This window comes from Phascolarctos cinereus, unplaced genomic scaffold, assembly GCF_003287225.1.
Source record: "Phascolarctos cinereus isolate Bilbo 61053 unplaced genomic scaffold, phaCin_HiC Scaffold_7;HRSCAF=346, whole genome shotgun sequence".
NCBI classification, from domain to species: Eukaryota; Metazoa; Chordata; class Mammalia; order Diprotodontia; family Phascolarctidae; genus Phascolarctos; species Phascolarctos cinereus.
Window position 1 is genome coordinate 43990070 of NW_027556180.1, and position 17829 is coordinate 44007898.

The 17829-nt window shown below is 44.0% G+C and overlaps 1 protein-coding gene across 11 annotated transcripts in view; it reads right to left on the minus strand.

Moving 5' to 3' along the window:
• Nucleotides 1-17829, minus strand: part of MCF2L2 (MCF.2 cell line derived transforming sequence-like 2) — a 362380-nt gene that overhangs the window by 192176 nt on the left and 152375 nt on the right. For all 11 annotated transcript variants that reach the window (XM_020980835.2, XM_078147605.1, XM_078147604.1 and 8 more), the window contains one exon: nt 12926-13103. In XM_020980835.2, the coding sequence (XP_020836494.1) occupies nt 12926-13103 (178 nt within the window). The remainder of the gene's footprint in view (nt 1-12925; nt 13104-17829) is intronic.

The following is a 17829-nucleotide window of genomic DNA, read 5'->3' on the forward strand; positions in this document are numbered from 1 at the left end:
GACATAATCAAACCCACTGGATTTGTATTCAACAGTTTCTTCAATTTGAACCTTCCCACTGTTGAGACAAATATAGCTTTCCTTTTTCTCTCAGTTTTTAAATAGTTTTGAAGTATTTAATTAATCTTGTTTATTATTAACAATAACTGGCAGTTACTTAGAAGGAAGGAAAAATAATAATTTATTAAGTACCTACTATGTGCCAGGCAATGTGTTAAGAACTTTATAAACGTTATCTCATTTGAACCTCATAATAACCCTGGGAGATCAGTGCTATTATATCCCCATTTTTACAGTTGAAGAAACTGAGACAAGTTAAGTGACTTGATAGATTAGAGAAATGCAAATCAAAATGACTCTGAGGTACCACATCACACCTATCAGATTGGCCAACATGACAAAACAGGACAATGATAAATGTTGGAAAAGATGTGGGAAACCTGGAACCCTAATGCATTGTTAGTGGAGTTGTGAATTGATCCCACCATTCTGGAGATCAGTTTGGAACTAATGCCCCAAGGGCTATAAAATTATGCATAGCCTTTGACCTAGCGATACCACTTCTAGATCTGTATCATAAAGAGATCACAAAAATGGAAAAAGGACCCACATGTTCAAAAATATTTCTAGCAGCTCTTATTGTGGTGACAAAGAACTGGAAATTGAGGAGATACCCATCAATTGGGGAATGGCTGAACTAGTTGTGGTATATGAATGTAACGGAATATTATAGTGCTAAAAGAAATGATGAGCCGGCGGACTTCAGAAAAACCTGAACAGACTTATATGAAACTGATGCTGAGTGAAATAAGCAGAACTAGGAGAACATTCTACACAGTAACAGCCACACTGTGTGATGACTGACTTTGATAGACTTAGCCCTTCTCAGCAATGCAAGAATCTAAGACATCTCCAAAAGTCTCATGATGGAAAATGCTATCCACATCCAGAGACAGAACTATGAAGCCTGAATGCAGATTGAAGCATATTATTTGTTCTCCTTTTCCTTTGTTGTTTTGTGTTATTGCTTCATTCTCATGGTTCCTCCCATTAGTTCTAATTGCTCTTTACATCATGACTAATGGGAAAATATGCTTAATATGAATGTATAAATAGAGCCTATATCAGATTATTGCATGCCGGGGTGGGAGGGAAGGAGAGGAAGCGGGAGAAAAATTTTAAACTCAAAAGCTTATGGAAGATTGTTGATAAATCAAAATAAATTAATAAAAAATTTTTAAAAATCTTATGGAAGTGAATGTTTAAAACCAAAAATTAATTAATTATATTTTTAAAAAGTTAAGTGACTTGTCCAGGGTCACTCAGCTAGGAAGTTTCTGAGCCCAGATTTAAACACAGGTCTTCTTGACTCCAGGGTTGGCACCCTATCCACGGCCCTGACTAGATGCCTAGGACATTAAGGTTTATGCTCTCAGATGAAAGGGACTATAGTGGCCATCTAGTCAAACGCATCCATGAAGAAGAAACTCTATTAACATAGCCCTGTGCCCTCATACCAGATGTCCCAAGTCCTGCCTCCATGCCTTTGCACCCAGGTGCAGCCTGGGAAAGCTCTCCCTCTACTCCTCCACTGCTCCCTCCAGGCCTTAGTATTCCCTTTCTTGAAATAACTTTGCATTAACTCGCATTCACTCATCTGCCTGTGTATATCATCCCCCCTAGGACAGAAGCTCAATGAGGGGTGGGATGCTTTCATTTTTGTCTCTGTATCCTCAGCACCTAATTCAATGCCTATGTACACAGAAGGTGCTTAATAAGTGACTGTTGACTTGATTTGAAGATTTCCAATGAGGAGGAACCCACTATGACCTTGGAGGCAGCTCATAACATTTTGGGATAGCTCTGATTGTTTAATTTGTCATTATACCAAGCCTGAATTCTCCACTTTGCATCTTCCCCTATCATGAACTTAGTTCTTCCCTCTGCAACCAAACAGAAGAAGCCTAATCCTTCTTCCACATAACAGTCCCTCAAACACTCAAAGACAGCTTATCATGTCTCCCCCAGCCCTTTTCTCTTCAGGCTAAACACCCCCCAATTTCTTCAATGGATCCTCATAAACACCAAGGTCCTTCACCATCCTAGTTACCCCCTCTGGACACCTTCTTGCTTATCAAGGTCCTTCCTAAAATGTGGTGTCCAGGACTGAACATATGACTCCAAGTGTGGTCTCATCTGGGCAGAGGCCCAAGTCATATCTGGGTTCCTGGAAGCTCTCTCTAGCTCAAAGCAGCCTGAGACCACATAAGTATGAGGCCCATGACAATGGATGCCAAACCTGGAATCCAGTAGGATTCCACCTGGGTGGGATGAGTTGATGTTGAATTTTAAGAGAGACTTCACTGTGTGGGGTGCTAGAATGAGTCCCTCTGATCACAACAGCACCAACATAAACATGACACCAGCACTTAGTCAGCTGTTACCCTACGATCTCGTTTTTGACCAAGAGCCTGAATTGATTAGAATCAGCTGGTGATTTGTCTAAGTTCTATTTGGTGGCCATTCTCCCAAAGTGGAAGTGCTGGGAACCACTAAAGGAGGAGCTCATTGGGACCAGCTTTCACACACCCCTCTTAGAAATACAACTGAGACCTATTCACATTCTGTTTAACTTATATAACCTGAAATCAGGTGTTTTAAGAAGTGTGAAGACAATTCCCTCCTGCCTACTCTTGAGCAATAAGCAAACAGGACTTAAAACAGAGACTGAGCACTAGCGTGATCCAGCTTTCATCAAACCAACCCACCCAGGACTAGCAATCAGAATGACTAGGTTCTAGGCCGGTCTCTGCGATCAGCTACATTTGGTCAAGTTAACCTCTCCGGGCCTCCATCTCCTCACCTATAAAATATGGAGGACCAGATGGACGCTGTCCAAGGTCCCCTCAGCATGCTGCTTCCACAATGCAGTATTCAGTCCAGAGTGTCTTACTTGTGAGCTTACGTCTCTCCACAACCTAACGACTCGGTGCTCCCTTTACATTAACTAAACAGTCAATAATCATTTATTAATCGCCATCTGTGTGACAAACACTGTGCTAAGCCCTGGGAATGCAAAGAAATTTAAAGACAGTCTCTGCTCTCAAGAAAGGCAGGTGCTCACAGGCGAAGGGAGGAGACAACATGGCGGTAGGTCACCAAAGACAGTCCAACTAGACTTTCCGGGCATGGCCTCTCCAGAGTCCTGCCGGTTGGTTTAGGCATCACACCTTGCTGTCTTGCCAGAATGAGTAAACAGCCCACTACTCTTGTCATCATACCCATCCTAAATGCAAAGGCCCTAAAAACAATAAATAATGATACTATAGCCACAGGAAAGCAGAGCCACCTCGTCATCTGGGCCCAGCTCTAGAAGCCAGAAAACATGTGACTCCAAACCAATCGTGGTTTATACTTTATGGGCATAAGACTGTCAGTTACCACCTTAGGGTCCTTCCAATAACAGCTTTTGGAACTGAAAAAGAAGTTTGTAACTACAGACCTAGGGTTCCCAGCTATCAATTCAAATGTACCTGTTGAAATTCAACTCCAATTACCATCCATAGCAGCTAGCTAGTGCAATGGATAGAGTGGAGTCAGGAAGACTTGAGTTCAAAGGTAACCCGGGACACTAGGTGTGTGACCTTGGTTAAGTCAATTAAACTTCTGTTTGCCTCAGTGCCCACATCTGTAAAATGGGGATAATAACAGCACCTATCTCCCAGGGTTGTTGTGAGGATCAAATGAGATCATATTTGTCAGGTATTTAGAACAGTGCCTGGCACATAGGAGGCACCACATAAATGCCAGCTGTCATATTGTTATCCTGATGTTCCTTAATTATACGTGGCCCACAACCCTCCCGGGGGAGACCTGAACGAGCTTAAAATGTAATTGGCAAATGTTTAACAAAACAAATGGAAATACAACAAAATATAGATAATATTAAATTTTAACCCTGCCCACATGCAGCCTGCAGGGATCCTTACAGGAGATTTAGTGGCCCTCATTTTTATTTGAGTTTGACACCTCTGCTCTAGGCAACTAACACTAAGCTGTAAAGCAGGTGCTTATCTACAGTGGCTAGAGAATTTCCTCACCTAGGAGTTCCCTTTGTCGATAACATCATAGCTCCAATTCCTACCCCTTGCTCTATGACCAGATTTTTTTTTTGCATCTTATCTACATCCTTTTTAGTGACTTCAATATTAATAAACCATATATTTAATAACTGCATTATTTATTTAGCCCTAGGAGAGCAAAGGATTTAACAGAGAGATAGATAGGAGTAATTATTGAAAGGATGTTTCTCCAGTTTATTAAATAAGCAATATATAATGCCGGGGGCAGAAGCACTAAGATGAGCTGATTGAGAGATATGTTCACGTTGTGTTAATCAGGAAATATATATAAGCATGCCCCCAGGTTAACCTAGAGTTTGGGACATTATTAAGTTAATTCAATTAAAATTTAATTTAATTTAATTAAAAATCAAGTATTGAGCTGAGAGTGGTTGACTCCATGCTTGAATAATTGATATACATGGGAAAAGGGCAGCTAGGTGGCACAGTGGATAGAGCTCCAAACCTGGAGTCAGAAAGACTCCATCTTCCTGAGTACAAATCGGGCCTCAGACACTTCCTAGCTGTGTGACCCTGAGCAAGTCACTTAACCCCATTTGCCTCAGTTTCCTCATCTGTAAAATGAGCTGGAGAAGAAAATGGCAAACCACTCTAGTATCTTTGCCAAGAAAATCCCAAAAGGGTCATGAAAAGGCAAACATGACTGAAAAATGACTGAAAAACAAAACACGGAAAATGCTCACAGGCACAGACATCAGTTACAGATCCACCAAAGTCATCAAAGGATTTTACGGCTCTTACACCCCTGTCACCAGAAAAGCAGAAGGCCAGAGAGATGCGGACTGACCTGAGTATACTGGCTAGCAATGCTGGGGGCAAGAGAGGCCCCAGTTAGTACTTTCTGAGTCCCAGCTGGCCCTGAAAGCCTCAGGGCTGCCTCTGCCCTGTGGGTCCAGGAGGAGGGTGGGCTTAGGAGCCTCTGAAGCTCATTGCTGCTGTACCAATTGTTTTCCTTAAGCCTATCCATCTACTTTCTACAAATTCAAGGGAGTCCCAAGTGACCTAGCTGGTTCTGAGGTCTCATAGGCCTCAAGATATTTCAGATCATTTCGTATGAGACGAGCAGGAACCAATGACATGGTGAGATGAAAACCGTCACAACAGAGAATTGGACAGGAAAGTCAGTGAGATTACTGAAGGAATTTGAAGGGAGAGCCCAGCCTGTGGAGTAACCGGCCCAGTGCATGCCTGTGCCAGCAGCTGACACGTCTCCTACATCACCACGGTCACAAAACAGCAATCAGAGGGACCTGCCTGAATACCTCAGTGCTGACGCACAGGCCGTTTGTTCTCATGGAGTCCTGTATGCCATCAGAGAAAGCTCGCTGGAGAAGGCAGGCCTGGAGGTAATAGATGTACTGTGTCAGGCACGGGGCAGTGAGAAGGAGAAGGCTAATCACTTTGGTCTCACTTCATTCCTAAGGAATGGATTCAAATTGAGGTAGATGATGAAAAACAACTGGAAACTAAGTGGGTACTCACTGACTCATCAACTGGGGAATGGCGGAATGACTTATAGGATACAAATGTAATGATCTCATAAGAAATGATGACGGGGATGGTTTCAGGAAAAAAAATGTGCGTGCATGTATGTGTGTGTGTGTGTGTGTGTGTATACACACACACACACACACAGAGAAAGCGAGAGGAATAACAAACAACATTGTAAAGATAAATAGTTCCGAAAGACTTAAGATCAATTCGATGACCAACTATATATAGTTCCAGAGGACCAGTGATGAACCATGTACCTACCTCCTGAAAGAGAAAGGTGATGGACAAAAGATACAGAAGGAAATGTCCATTTCTAGAAATGGACAATTCAAGAATTTGTTTGTTTGACTGTCTATATTTGTCACAAGGGTTTTGTTTTCCTTTGTTTTTCTTTTCTTTCTTTCTCTTTCTTTCTTTCTTTCTTTCTTTCTTTCTTTCTTTCTTTCTTTCTTTCTTTCTTTCTTCCTTCCTTCCTTCCTTCCTTCCTTCCTTCCTTCCTTCCTTCCTTCCTTCCTTCCTTCCTTTCTTTCTTTCTTTCTTTCTTTCTTTCTTTCTTTCTTTCTTTCTTTCTTTCTTTCTTTCTTTTTTTTTTCAGTCAGGCAATCAGAGCTAAGTGACTTGCCCAGGGTTACACAGCTAGTAAGTGCCACGTGTCTGAGGTCAAATTTGAACTCAGGTCCTCCTGACTGGGCCGGCGCTCTATCCACTGCATGACCCAGCTGTCCCTTCTTTGTTTTTCAATTAGGAGTAACATAAGAAAGAGAAAAAATAAAATGTTCATTAATTGAAAAAATAAAAGTTGCATTAAAAGACAAATGGAGGAGCAGCTAGGTGGTGCAGTGGATAAAGTACCAGCCCTAGAGTCAGGAGAACCTGAGTTCAAATCCGACTTCAGATCCTTACTACCTGTGTGACTCTGGGCAAGTCACTTAACCCAGACTGCCTTCACCAAAACAAAACAAAAAACTGAGGCAAAGAAGGGGAAGAAAGTAGGGAAAGGTGGAAAACAATGATCTGATTAGTGAATTCATTCCTGGAACTTCCACTTGAGGAAGTCCTCACTGCAGCCATCCTTACTCCAAATCTACCTCACTCAGGACTCCCTTACCTACTTCCCTACCTCTGCCCCATCAGTCTTCTCAAACTGGCAACACCTCCACCTCTATGGTTTCCTCTGATTGACAAGTCTATGCCCAAAACCTCCATTTGTAGAAATACCCACAAAGCTTTTTCAGCCCATGAATCCTTTGTATGTGTGGACTTCCCCTATTAGAATGTAAGTTCCTTGAGGTCAGAGACTGACTGTATTTTTGCTTCTATTCCTCCTCTTCTTTCTCCCCTCTATCTCTTCTCCCCATCTTTTTTTCTTATTCCCCCCCTCCCATTTATCAATCATCTAAAATAGTTGCTATGGTTCTATTTGAGAGAACATAAGGAAAGTGTTTGGAAACCTTAAAATGCTATAGAAATGTTTGCTATTATTATGAAATTCTAGTTGAACAAGTTTTCTCATTCAATTTTACTTTTCTCATTCAAGTCAGAGACCAAAACAGTATCTTTTACCTCTCTCAAAGTTATTCATTGGTGGTGATTTTGTTTCCTAAGTTTACATATTTCTCTTACAAAATTATTTTTAGGCTGAATGGCATGTTGACCTTTCTTTAGGTGCTAGGTTTCTATACAAAACAACAGCATTTAGGGAGAGGGATTTTATTTTCTCATAGCTTCTTCCTGGTTGCCGCTTCCCATTCAGGGAAATGCCTATTTAAATTTTCAAGGTTATGGAAATCTAACTGCTGTACCTCTCTTGGGGGCAATGTGGCTGACATGGATAAATAACTAATATTACAATAGAGGGCTGAATTTTTCCATCCCTTCTGAGAGCTTTGAGAAAAGGAAACAAGAGCCAGAAACCTCCCAAGCCAGTCTGAATGTCTGAATAACGCCTTTAAAACATACTGAAAGAGGAGGAGGAGCAGGAAGGGGAGAAGACAAAAAATCAAGGAGGGATAATAAAAATAGCCACCATTTAGATAAGTTGCAAAACACTTTATAAACATTATCTCACTGGATCCTCAAATCAAGCCTGCTGTTATTATTTCCATTTTACAAGTGAGGGAAGATTGAGTCTCTAGAGGTAAAGACGAAAGAGATTTACCCAGGGTTTTGTAGCTAGTAACTGCCTGAGGCAAGAAGGGAAGGAGGAAGAGGAAGAGAAGTACAAAGATGAGGAGAAGAAAGAGGAACTAAAGAGAAGAATGATGAAGATGAGGAGAAGGAAAAGGAAGAGGATGAAGAGAAGAAAAAGGAGGAGGAGAAACAGGAGAAGGGAAAGAAGGATGATGAGGAGAAGGAAGAGGAAGAGAAGGGTGAAGAGAAGAAAAAGGAGGAGAAGCAGGAGAAGGGAAAGAAGGATGAAGATGAGGAGAAAGAAAAGGAAGCAGATGAAGAGAAGAAAAAGGAGGAGAAACAGGAGAAGGGAAAGAAGGATGAAGATGAGGAAGAGGAAGTGGATGAAGAGAATAAAAAGGAGGAAAAACAGGAGAAGGGAAAGAAGGCTGAAGATGAGGAGAAAGAACAGGAAACAGATGAAGAGAAGAAAAGGGAGGAGAAACAGGAGAAGGGAAAGAAGGATGAAGTTGAGGAGAAAGAAATGGAAGCAGATGAAGAGAAGAAAAAGGAGGAGAAACAGGAGAAGGGAAAGAAGGATGAAGATGAGGAGAAGGAAGAGGAAGAGAAGGGTGAAGAGAAGAAAAAGGAGGAGAAGCAGGAGAACGTAAACAAGGATGAAGATGACGATCAGTATCCTCACAAAGCTGCCCCTGGGGGCAATGGATCCCCACTCCCCACTCCCCCCCTGTTCCCTGCCCCATTGAAGGTCTCCAAGCAAAAGCCAGATTCACTCAATAGTCAATAAGCATTTGCTAAGCACTCGCTGTATGCCAGGCTTTGTGCCAGGGAGTCAGGCTACAAAGACTAGAAAAAACCCTTTACTCTGAAGGAGTTTGTCACCTCTTGGAGAAGAGGCAACATGAATAAAAATATGAGGAAATATGAAATATGTACAGAGTAAGGGGTAGGGGTGGGGCCTTTGATTTCATTGGTATAGGGAACTCCCAGGTGAGGAAACGCTCTCTACCAATGCAGGCTGGCACCTTCTCTGGAACTTATAGGCTTAGAAAATTTCCTAGGGCACTGCCTGAGAGGGTCAAGCCAGTACGTGTGAGAGGCTGGACTTGAGCCCAGATTCCTCTGTCCCACTTCACACAATCGCTCCATGTACAAAAGAAATACAGAGGGAGGTCTGGAAGGACACCAGCCACTATGGGAGGGAGTGTCGGGGAGGGGCTGTCAGGCTAGGCCTCATGTAGGAAGGACATTTATTTATATTTCACTCCATTTCATCTTGTTAGTTTGGGCCCACAGTTCCAGCCTGCTGGGATAGTTTTCAGCTTTGATTCTGTCATCTAGTGGATTAGCTATTCCTCCTGGGTCCTCTCCTGATTCTCCTGCTATCTGCCGGACCACTCCTTCCCAGTCTCCCAGCTGTCCCACAACCAACTTCTTGTCATTTTTATATGGATGGTTCCCCAGGGAACCTGGGCTCTCCTCTTCTTTCTTTAAATTCTATCACTCCAATGATTTAATCTGATCCCATGATTTCAATGCTCGTCTCTACGCAGATAACTCCCAAGTCTAGCCAGGTAGCCTAATCTTTCTCTTGAACCTTAATCTTGTATTTCCAGTGACCTGCCTTTAATGCCTGCATTAAGAGGCAGCCAGTGATGTAGTGGATAGGGTGCTGGAGTCGGGAAATCCTGAGTTCAAATTTGGCCTCCAACGCTGGCTATGTAACCCTATGTTATGTAAACAAGCCACTTCACCTCTGTTTAACTCAGTTTCCTCAATTGTAAAATGGAGGAAATAATGGCACCTACCTCACAGAGTTGTGAAGATCTAACAGCTCTTAGTACAGTGCTTGGCACATACTTCAAACCCAGTGCTCTAAAATAGAACTCCTCTCCTCCCATCAGCCACACTAAAACCACTCCTCTTCCTAATGTCCGTATTTCTGTTGAATCCTTCAAGTCACCTTCCAGTCACCCAGACCTGTAACCTTTGGGTCAGCCTTGACTCTCCCCTCTCCATCACCCTTCATAACCAGTTGGTTGCCATATATTGTAAATTCTCCCTGCAAGTCATTATCTATCCCTCATCACCTCTTGACCAGCGGTGCTGTGGGTAAGAGCATTGAACTCAGATTTAGGAAGACAGGAATTCAAATCCAGCCGCAGGTGCTTATCAGCTGTGTGATTTTGGTCAAGTCACTTAAAAAAAAACTGTCTGCCTCAGTTTCCCCATCCATAAAATAGGGATAATAATGGTACCTACTGCCCACAATTATTGTGAGGTCAGATGAGTTAACAATGTAAAGTGCTTTGTAAACTTTAGAACACTACATAAATGCCAGGTGGTTTTTTTTTTCACTATGACTATTATTAATATATAATAGCCTTCTAATTGTTCTCTCTGTTTCCAATCACTCCAAACATGGGATCAGAGATGTAGGGATGGAAGGGACCTTAGAAATCATCTTAGTCCAACCCCTTCTGCAGGAGGTCTTTCCCTGCCTCCTGCCCTCTCCTCCCTCACAGTGCCACATCCCCTTGGAAATCATGGCCAATTTACCCTGGACATAGCTCATGGTCTCCCTCATTAGAAAGTAAGTTCCCTGGGCACAAGGACTGTCTTTCTGCCTTTCTTTGTATCCCTAATACTTAGCAGACAGGGCAACTAGGAGATGCAGAGAAGGGGCCACCAACCTGCACTGGTAAAGAAACCTTCTTCCCCTGGGAGTTCCCTATGCCAGCTTAATAACTACTCAGTGGTTGCTTGAATGTTCCACATTTTAATCGCTGGATATACCAGTCTTCTCATCCTGCTTAATTTCACTTTGCATCAGTTCATACAAGTCTTCCCATGTTGCTCTGAATTCTTCACATCCACCATTTCTTAGAGCTTTAAATAATTGAATGAGATTATAGAGAAAGGGCTTCCTAACCATGAAGGGATATACAAATGTCAACCATTATTAGAATTTCCTTTCCCTGTCCAGTCTAAACACAGATCTCCCAGAGTTGCTCTCCTTATCTTCAGTCTGTACTCTTCTAGTCACCTCTAAAATGTATTTACCTTGGACCTGTGCCCTAACAACTTCCATTCAGGTATTGGCCTATGGCTGTTCTTTTCTCTATATATCTTACACACAGTGATGTACTGGCGGGCTGTCTTAGGTGCCCATTGCTAGAGGGAAAGAATTCTGTCCATGAAATCTCCCCTTGTCCACTGGAGAGATACAGCAGCTGTGCACAACTAAATCACACAATAAATACTTTTTGGGAACAAAGTCCCGTGTTTCTGTGGGACCATAGGAAGTATCATTGTCTTTTACTACCTCTATTTATATAAGAAGTCCAGGATCCTGGCAGAATGGTCAGGGTTCGAAAGAAGGCTTCCTGAGTTGAACATGGCAAAGAAGTCATTGCTGCTAGGTTCTGTCCCTTTCCCCCATAACTAGCCTGGTTCTTGACAGTTTGTGCCTAACAGCAGCTGATGTGAATATTTTCACAGCATTATTGGATGTTTGAATTGAAAAGGGCAATAGAGATAAGTGTGTCTGAAGTCTCACTGTTCCATCCCTAATGTTTCCATCATTGGCCCATCATTCATTTTCTGCCCCTTAGTGTCCCCCAGGGCTCCATCCTGTCCCTTCTTGCTCTCTTTCTTGTTAACCTTGTTAGCCCCTATCAGTTAAATCAACACCTTTTTATACAACTCCAAAATTAACACGTTCCGCCTTAATGTCTTCCATTATTTCTAATCCTCCCAAACCAGCCACTACTGGGATGTCTCCACCATTGTCATTTAAAGTCAACATATCCAAAATACAGCTCAGCATCTTCCCACCTAAACCCACTCCCCTTCAAACATTTTTATTTCTTCCCCATAACCCAGGTTTACAATCTCAGAGTTCTCCTTAGCTCTTCCCTCTCCCCCTCCCTCATCTTCCATATCTCATCAGTTACCAGCTCTTGTCAACTCACCATTCCTCACACCTATTGCCTTCCCAATATTTCCCAACACTCGCATGGGCCCTCAGAACCGCTTGCTTAGACTATCTTAGTCTAAGGTCTGACCATGCCCTTCCCCAGCTGAAAAAACCTCCAGAGGCACCTGTCACCTCTAGGATAAAATACTAGCTCCCTGCTTGGCTCTCTACATTCTGATATCCATCAACTGGCCAAGATGTATTTCCCATTGGCCCCCCTCAAGCACCAGACATTCCTGCCCTATGAGCCATTCCCACCTATTTCTTTGCACTGGTCATTACACCATGCCTAGAAAGGGAAGGGAGAAGGAGAGAGGGAATGAGCATTTATTAAGCACCTACTATGTGCCAGGCACTGTGCTAAGTACTTTACAAATATTTTCTCATTTAATCCTCACAATAACCCCTGCGGGAAGGGGCCGTTACTATCCCCTTTTTATAATTGAGGGAACTAAGGCAGAGGTTGACGTGCCCCGGGTCACACAGCTAGTGAGTGTCTAGGGCTGGATTTGAACTTAGGTCATCCAAATGACATCCTTACCACCATTTCTTAGAATATTCAGCTTACTTCAAAGCACAGCTCAGCTTTCCCCTCCCAAGGGATGCCTTTCCTATTCCCCTTTAGGTACTAAGGTCCTCTCCCTCCTCAAATCATCTCATGCTTATCTGTGTACAGCAGCTGTTCCATTTTTGTCTCTGTACCCCCAGCATAGTGTTTTGTACACAGTAGTCATTTAATCAATGCATACTTAATGTTTACTGAACCTCTTCCAGGCCCAGGTGATGTGCTTTCCCTTACATTCATTTATCAATAAGCCCTATGCTCCCAGGGACTGGGTAATCTGTTGAAATTCAAGGCTTTCCCTCGAGGAGGAGGAGAGGACCAGAAGTTCAGTGAATTTGCCAAATTTTCACCACAAAAATGAAAGATCTTACTTGGAAAGCGTATACAGCAAAGGCTGAGCATGGGGCGCTTTCACAAATAGGGCTCTTGGAAAGACCCTTGTACCATCAGTCAGCAGCTGGGCCACAGGGCACCCTACAGCACTGTCATCTCCCCCGGGCCTCAGCCAAACCTAAGGGAACCTGGAGCACGTGTCACTGGGTCATTCTTAGTACGAACAACAACTGACCGTCAGATGGCATTCTGAGGCCACCGGAGCCTCCTGTATGCCCTTACCGAGGGTGGTGGGCCGGTTGGTTTTGGGCGAGGCCCGCTTCGGAGAAGACTCTGGGTGAGGGGCCACAGGCTGCACCGGCCGGGTCTGTTTGGCTGCCAACTTCTTCAGGCTCACTTGTCTCCTCTCGAACATTTCTTGCACATCTTCCAGCTTCTGAACAATCTTGTCTGCATTTTCCTGCAGGGAATGAAGCCCGTGGTGACAGAGGTTAAACAGCAAGGTCCTGAAATCCTGGGGCCATTGCAGGGCTCTGCCCAAATGTCTTCACAACAGGATGTCATGAAGCAACAGAGTGACCCTATCTGGACTTGAGGAATTCTGGACCTAGAAGAATAGGGGGAGAGGGAGACTCTGGAGAAGGCTCTGTGCTGGTTCTCAAGTCATTTCACTTGGAAGTCCTATCCCTAGCAATCTGAGTGAAAACCCCTATAGGGCAGGGACTTTTCCTTACTTTTTTTCTCTCTTATAGGCTGTATATGAAGATGGGGCTTCAGAATATATTTGATATGTATTGACAGACTGGTCAATTAGAAAAAAATGCTTTTGCCACCACCCAAAAAAACCCTCACCTTATTTTTATAGATAACATTTTATGTTCAAGTGACTATTAATAGCACAATTAATAGTAAAATCCCTAATTAAAATGTTCCCTTTGTGGCTAAAGAGATGAAATTTGGAGACAGAATGGAGAGAGTTACATAGTCATAAAATAATCTTTGTTATCATCATAAGAACTATTATTTGTAGAGTATTTTGAAGTTTACAAAGCATCCTATATACCTTATCTTGTTTGAGCCTTATAACCACTCTATAAAATAGGTACTACATATATTATTATACCCATGTTACAGATGGGTAAGCTGAGGCTCGGGGAGGTTACGCGACTTGCCCCTGCCCATCTAGGTTCGTAATCGTAGTAATTGCCACATCTAGTGATTGCTGGAGTCAAGATTTAAACGTGGGGTCTACCTGGCTTCAAATCTAACACCCTAATGTGTAATAGGGAAGGGAAGTGAATAAGCATGTAAACAGTGCCTACTATGGGCCAGGCACTTCAAAAACGTCTCATTTGATCCTCAGGACAGTTCTGGGTTGTTGCTGCTCAGCCACTTTTCAGTCACGACCAGCTCTTCGTGACCCCATTCAGGGTTTTCTTGACAAAGATACTGGAATGGTTTGCCATTTCCTTCACCTCATTTTACAGGTGAGGAAACTGAGGCAAATAGGATTAAGTGACTTGCTCAGAGTCACACAACTAGTAAGGGTCTGAGGCTACACTTGAACTCAGGTCTTCCTCATCTTCATGAGTTCAAATCTGGCCTCAGACCTTACTAGCTGTGTGATCCCTGAGCAAGTCAATTCACCCTGTTTGTCTCAGTTCCTCATCTATAAAATGAGTTGGAGGAGGAAACGGCAAACCACTCCAGTATCTTTGTCAAGAAAACCCTGAATGGGGTCACGAAGGATTGGATATGACTGAAACAACTGAACAATAAAAAAATTAATGCTCACTGACTGACCTTGAGAGATTTGAATGAAAGGATTAAGGACACGGTACACATAGCAGGTTCTTAACAAATGCTTTGCTGGGCTGAATGACAAAATGAGGGTTATTAGCTGATCTTAGAGCCTCGTCCGCTCTTAATCCTGTGACCCTGTGGGGCCATAGCACTGAACTCTGCTGTCAACTTCCAGAGTCAATCGGCAGAGACAGCTGCTGAGACAGAGTCTCCTGGGGAACCAGGGTCTTGGGGTACAGCTAAAGGTAGTATGGAGGGGTTCTGTCTGTGTATGGAGGGGAGGAGCTCTGTATTCTTGACTAGGCTTTTGATAATCACCAGATCATCCTTCCCATGTATAGGGCAGACAAGTAGGGACAATATGCTGACTCCAGGAGACCTTGAGACTTTGGATCCATAAATGGCCCAGCGAATACTGGTTAGCTTTCAGTTATCGAGCAGCCGAGGACTGCGGGAGCCTATCGGATCCCTTGGAGTGAGCGAGCCCTGCTTGTGCAGCCTCCATTAGCCTAGGTCTCTCCTCCACTGTATGTGACTGATCCTCGGCTCTGTATCTTCTCCTCTGACCAGAAGAAACCTCCCATGACAGCTAGTGGTTTTTCTATTGATAGCCCTTGAAGGCTTTCAAAACACCTCGGGTGCATGAGCTCACAGCACTCTGGGAGGCAGGAACTGCAATGACCGCTGTCAACCCCACTTTCCCAGGTGAGCAAACTGAGAAGCAACAGGATTATCAGCCAAGAGCTGGAAAGGAGTTCTGATGGTTACCTCGCCTCACACTGAAGAGGGGTGGCAGAGGAAGCACAGAGAGTTGAACTGACCTGCCCAGCCAGACATTACGGCGGAGAAGTGATGGCTTGAAGTGAGGAAGTTGTTTTGTGGTTCAATCACTTTTTCAGTCATGTCTGACTCTACATGAGCCCACAGATACTGTCCATGGTGTTTTCTTGTCAAAAATACTGGAGTAGTTTGCCATTGTCTTCTCCAGTGTGTCCCCATTGTACTGACATGAGTTCAAATCTGGCCTCAGACACTTACTACCCGGGAGACTCTTGGGCAAGTCACTTAACATCTTTGTACCTCAGTTTCCCTCTTCTGTAAATTGGGAGGAGGGGTAGACTCAATGACTTCTAGGTTCCCTTCTAGCTCTAACTCTTTGACCCTATGCTCTTCTGAGGTTCCTTTAGGGAAGTATAATCCAATAACTTTTCTGAACTCTATTTCCATCTATAAAACAAGGGCCTCAGACTAGACGGCTGCAGCCCCTTCCTCTGCTTTGTCAGTTCCTGCTGGAACCTCCGTTTTTGCGGGAGTGCCCAAGCCAGCCACGCTCACTCTTTCACTCCTCTCTGGGCTTCACTCCTGCCTCTCCAGACTTCTCTAATGTGCCCCAGCTTTTCCACTCCCTTTTATTTGTTCTCTCTCATGCTAGAATGCAAGCTCCCTTAGGGCAGGGGCTGTTTGCCTTTCTTTCTATCCCCAATGCACAGCATGGTGACTGGAGCACATTAAATGTCCCATAAATGCTTGTTGACTTCATTTGAATCTAAGGTCCCTTCTGGCTTTAAAGCTATGATCTTATGACCTCTATGAGCCTCAGTTTATCCCTCTGTAATGTAAGGACCTCTAAAGTCCCTTCCAGTTGTTGGCCCCTATCATCTTAAATCCTCGTTGGATTGGACTGGATTCTCTGCATCAGCCTCTGATTAGAAGGAAGAAGGGAGAAGTGCTAAGGCCATATTGGGCTCCTAAAAAGCTCTCAAACTTTGCCAGCAATGAGAATCAGGGCAGTGTCTGCAAGAATCTGCAATCATGTAGCTTAGTCTATGCAACTTCAGCATTTGCTTAGTACCTACTAAGGGCCAGCCACTTGCTAAGTGCTTTACAAATATTAGGTCATTTGATCCTCACAACGATTCTGGGAGGTAGGCGCTATTATGATCCCCAAATGAGATAAGACAATTTACAAGCACTTTGCCCATCTCCCCATCTCTCTTGTTCCTCTGTTTTCAGCCTTCATCTGGAGACAATCCAGCAACACTAGGCTACTTGTCCCATTTCCTCTCTCTGTGCTTTTGCAGTGGCTGGACCCCATGCCTGGAATGCTCTCCCTCCACACCTCCATCTCCTGGCTGCCTCCAAAACCCAGCTCCAATTCCACCTTCTGCAGGAGGTCCGATCGTGCGCCCCTGGATGCTAGCTCCTTCCACTTACATGCTACACGTCTCGTATGTATCCAGTTCTTTACATGTGATCTCCCCCATTAAAGCGTGAGCTCTCTGAGAGCAGGGACTGTTTCTGTCCTTTCTTGTATCCCTAGCGTGTAGCAGCTTGGTACCCAGTAAGAGCCTAATAGATGCTTGTGGACGTATTTCCCTAAAAAAAGGAATCAATGCAGTCCCTACAGTTAGTCACAGCTCAGGATCCCTGGCTCCTTTGGTGACCACAGCCGTAGGACTTCCTGGTTGGGCTGAGATAATGATTTTCAAGAGTAATAAAGGCCAAGGAAAAGAGGGACATGGTCTACAAGGACCTAACAGCTCATAAATGTGCCCTTGCTCTTGGATGTCTTGGTGTTCACTAGTATCGAGAAGTGGGAAGTAATGACTGAATTCTGAAGTCAGTGTCCCACAAGGAGATGGAGCGATATGTCACTAGGGTGGGGTCATGGAGCTTTGCCCGAGGGTGAGAAATTTAGAGTGCAGCAACAGTACCCTTCTCCCTTGGCTGCTCAGCTCCCCTTACTCCTTCTTTTCCCTACCCCAGGGGCATCAGTGGTAAGAAGTACTTCTTTCTCTTTCAGCAACATAGAAATGTCCCAGAAATGTCCTGGGGGGCGGGGGCCGGTCCAGCTTCTTCTCTGCTGGAAACCTTGTGTCATACGAGGATCAGATTTTCTATCCATCTCCTTGACCCCTCCTGCAACCTGGGCTACAGCAGTGAGCCTAGAGTCAGGAAGACTTGAGTTCAAATCCAATCTCAGACCCTTACTGGCTGCGTGATCCTGAACAAATCACGTAACCTCTGTTTGCCTCAGCTTCCTCCTCTGTGAAATGGGCACAATAGCAACTCGCTCCCAGGATTGTCGTGAGGATCAAATGAGATCATAATGATAAAGTGCCTAGTGCCTACAGCCCTACACAGCGCCCTAGCACATAGCAAGCGCTATCTAAATGTTAGCCATGATGCCACGCATGCTCCCTCAGAACCAATGTGCTGTAACTTGGTGCCTACTCTTCTACCCACGGACTGTGTATATTCGGGGGAGAGGGCCCCCTTTGATAATGGGGGATTTGCTTGGTAATCAGTTTTTGCCATGCCATTTGATTAAATGGTTTTGTGTGTGTGTGTATGAGAGAAAGAGAGACAGAGAAGAGAAAAAG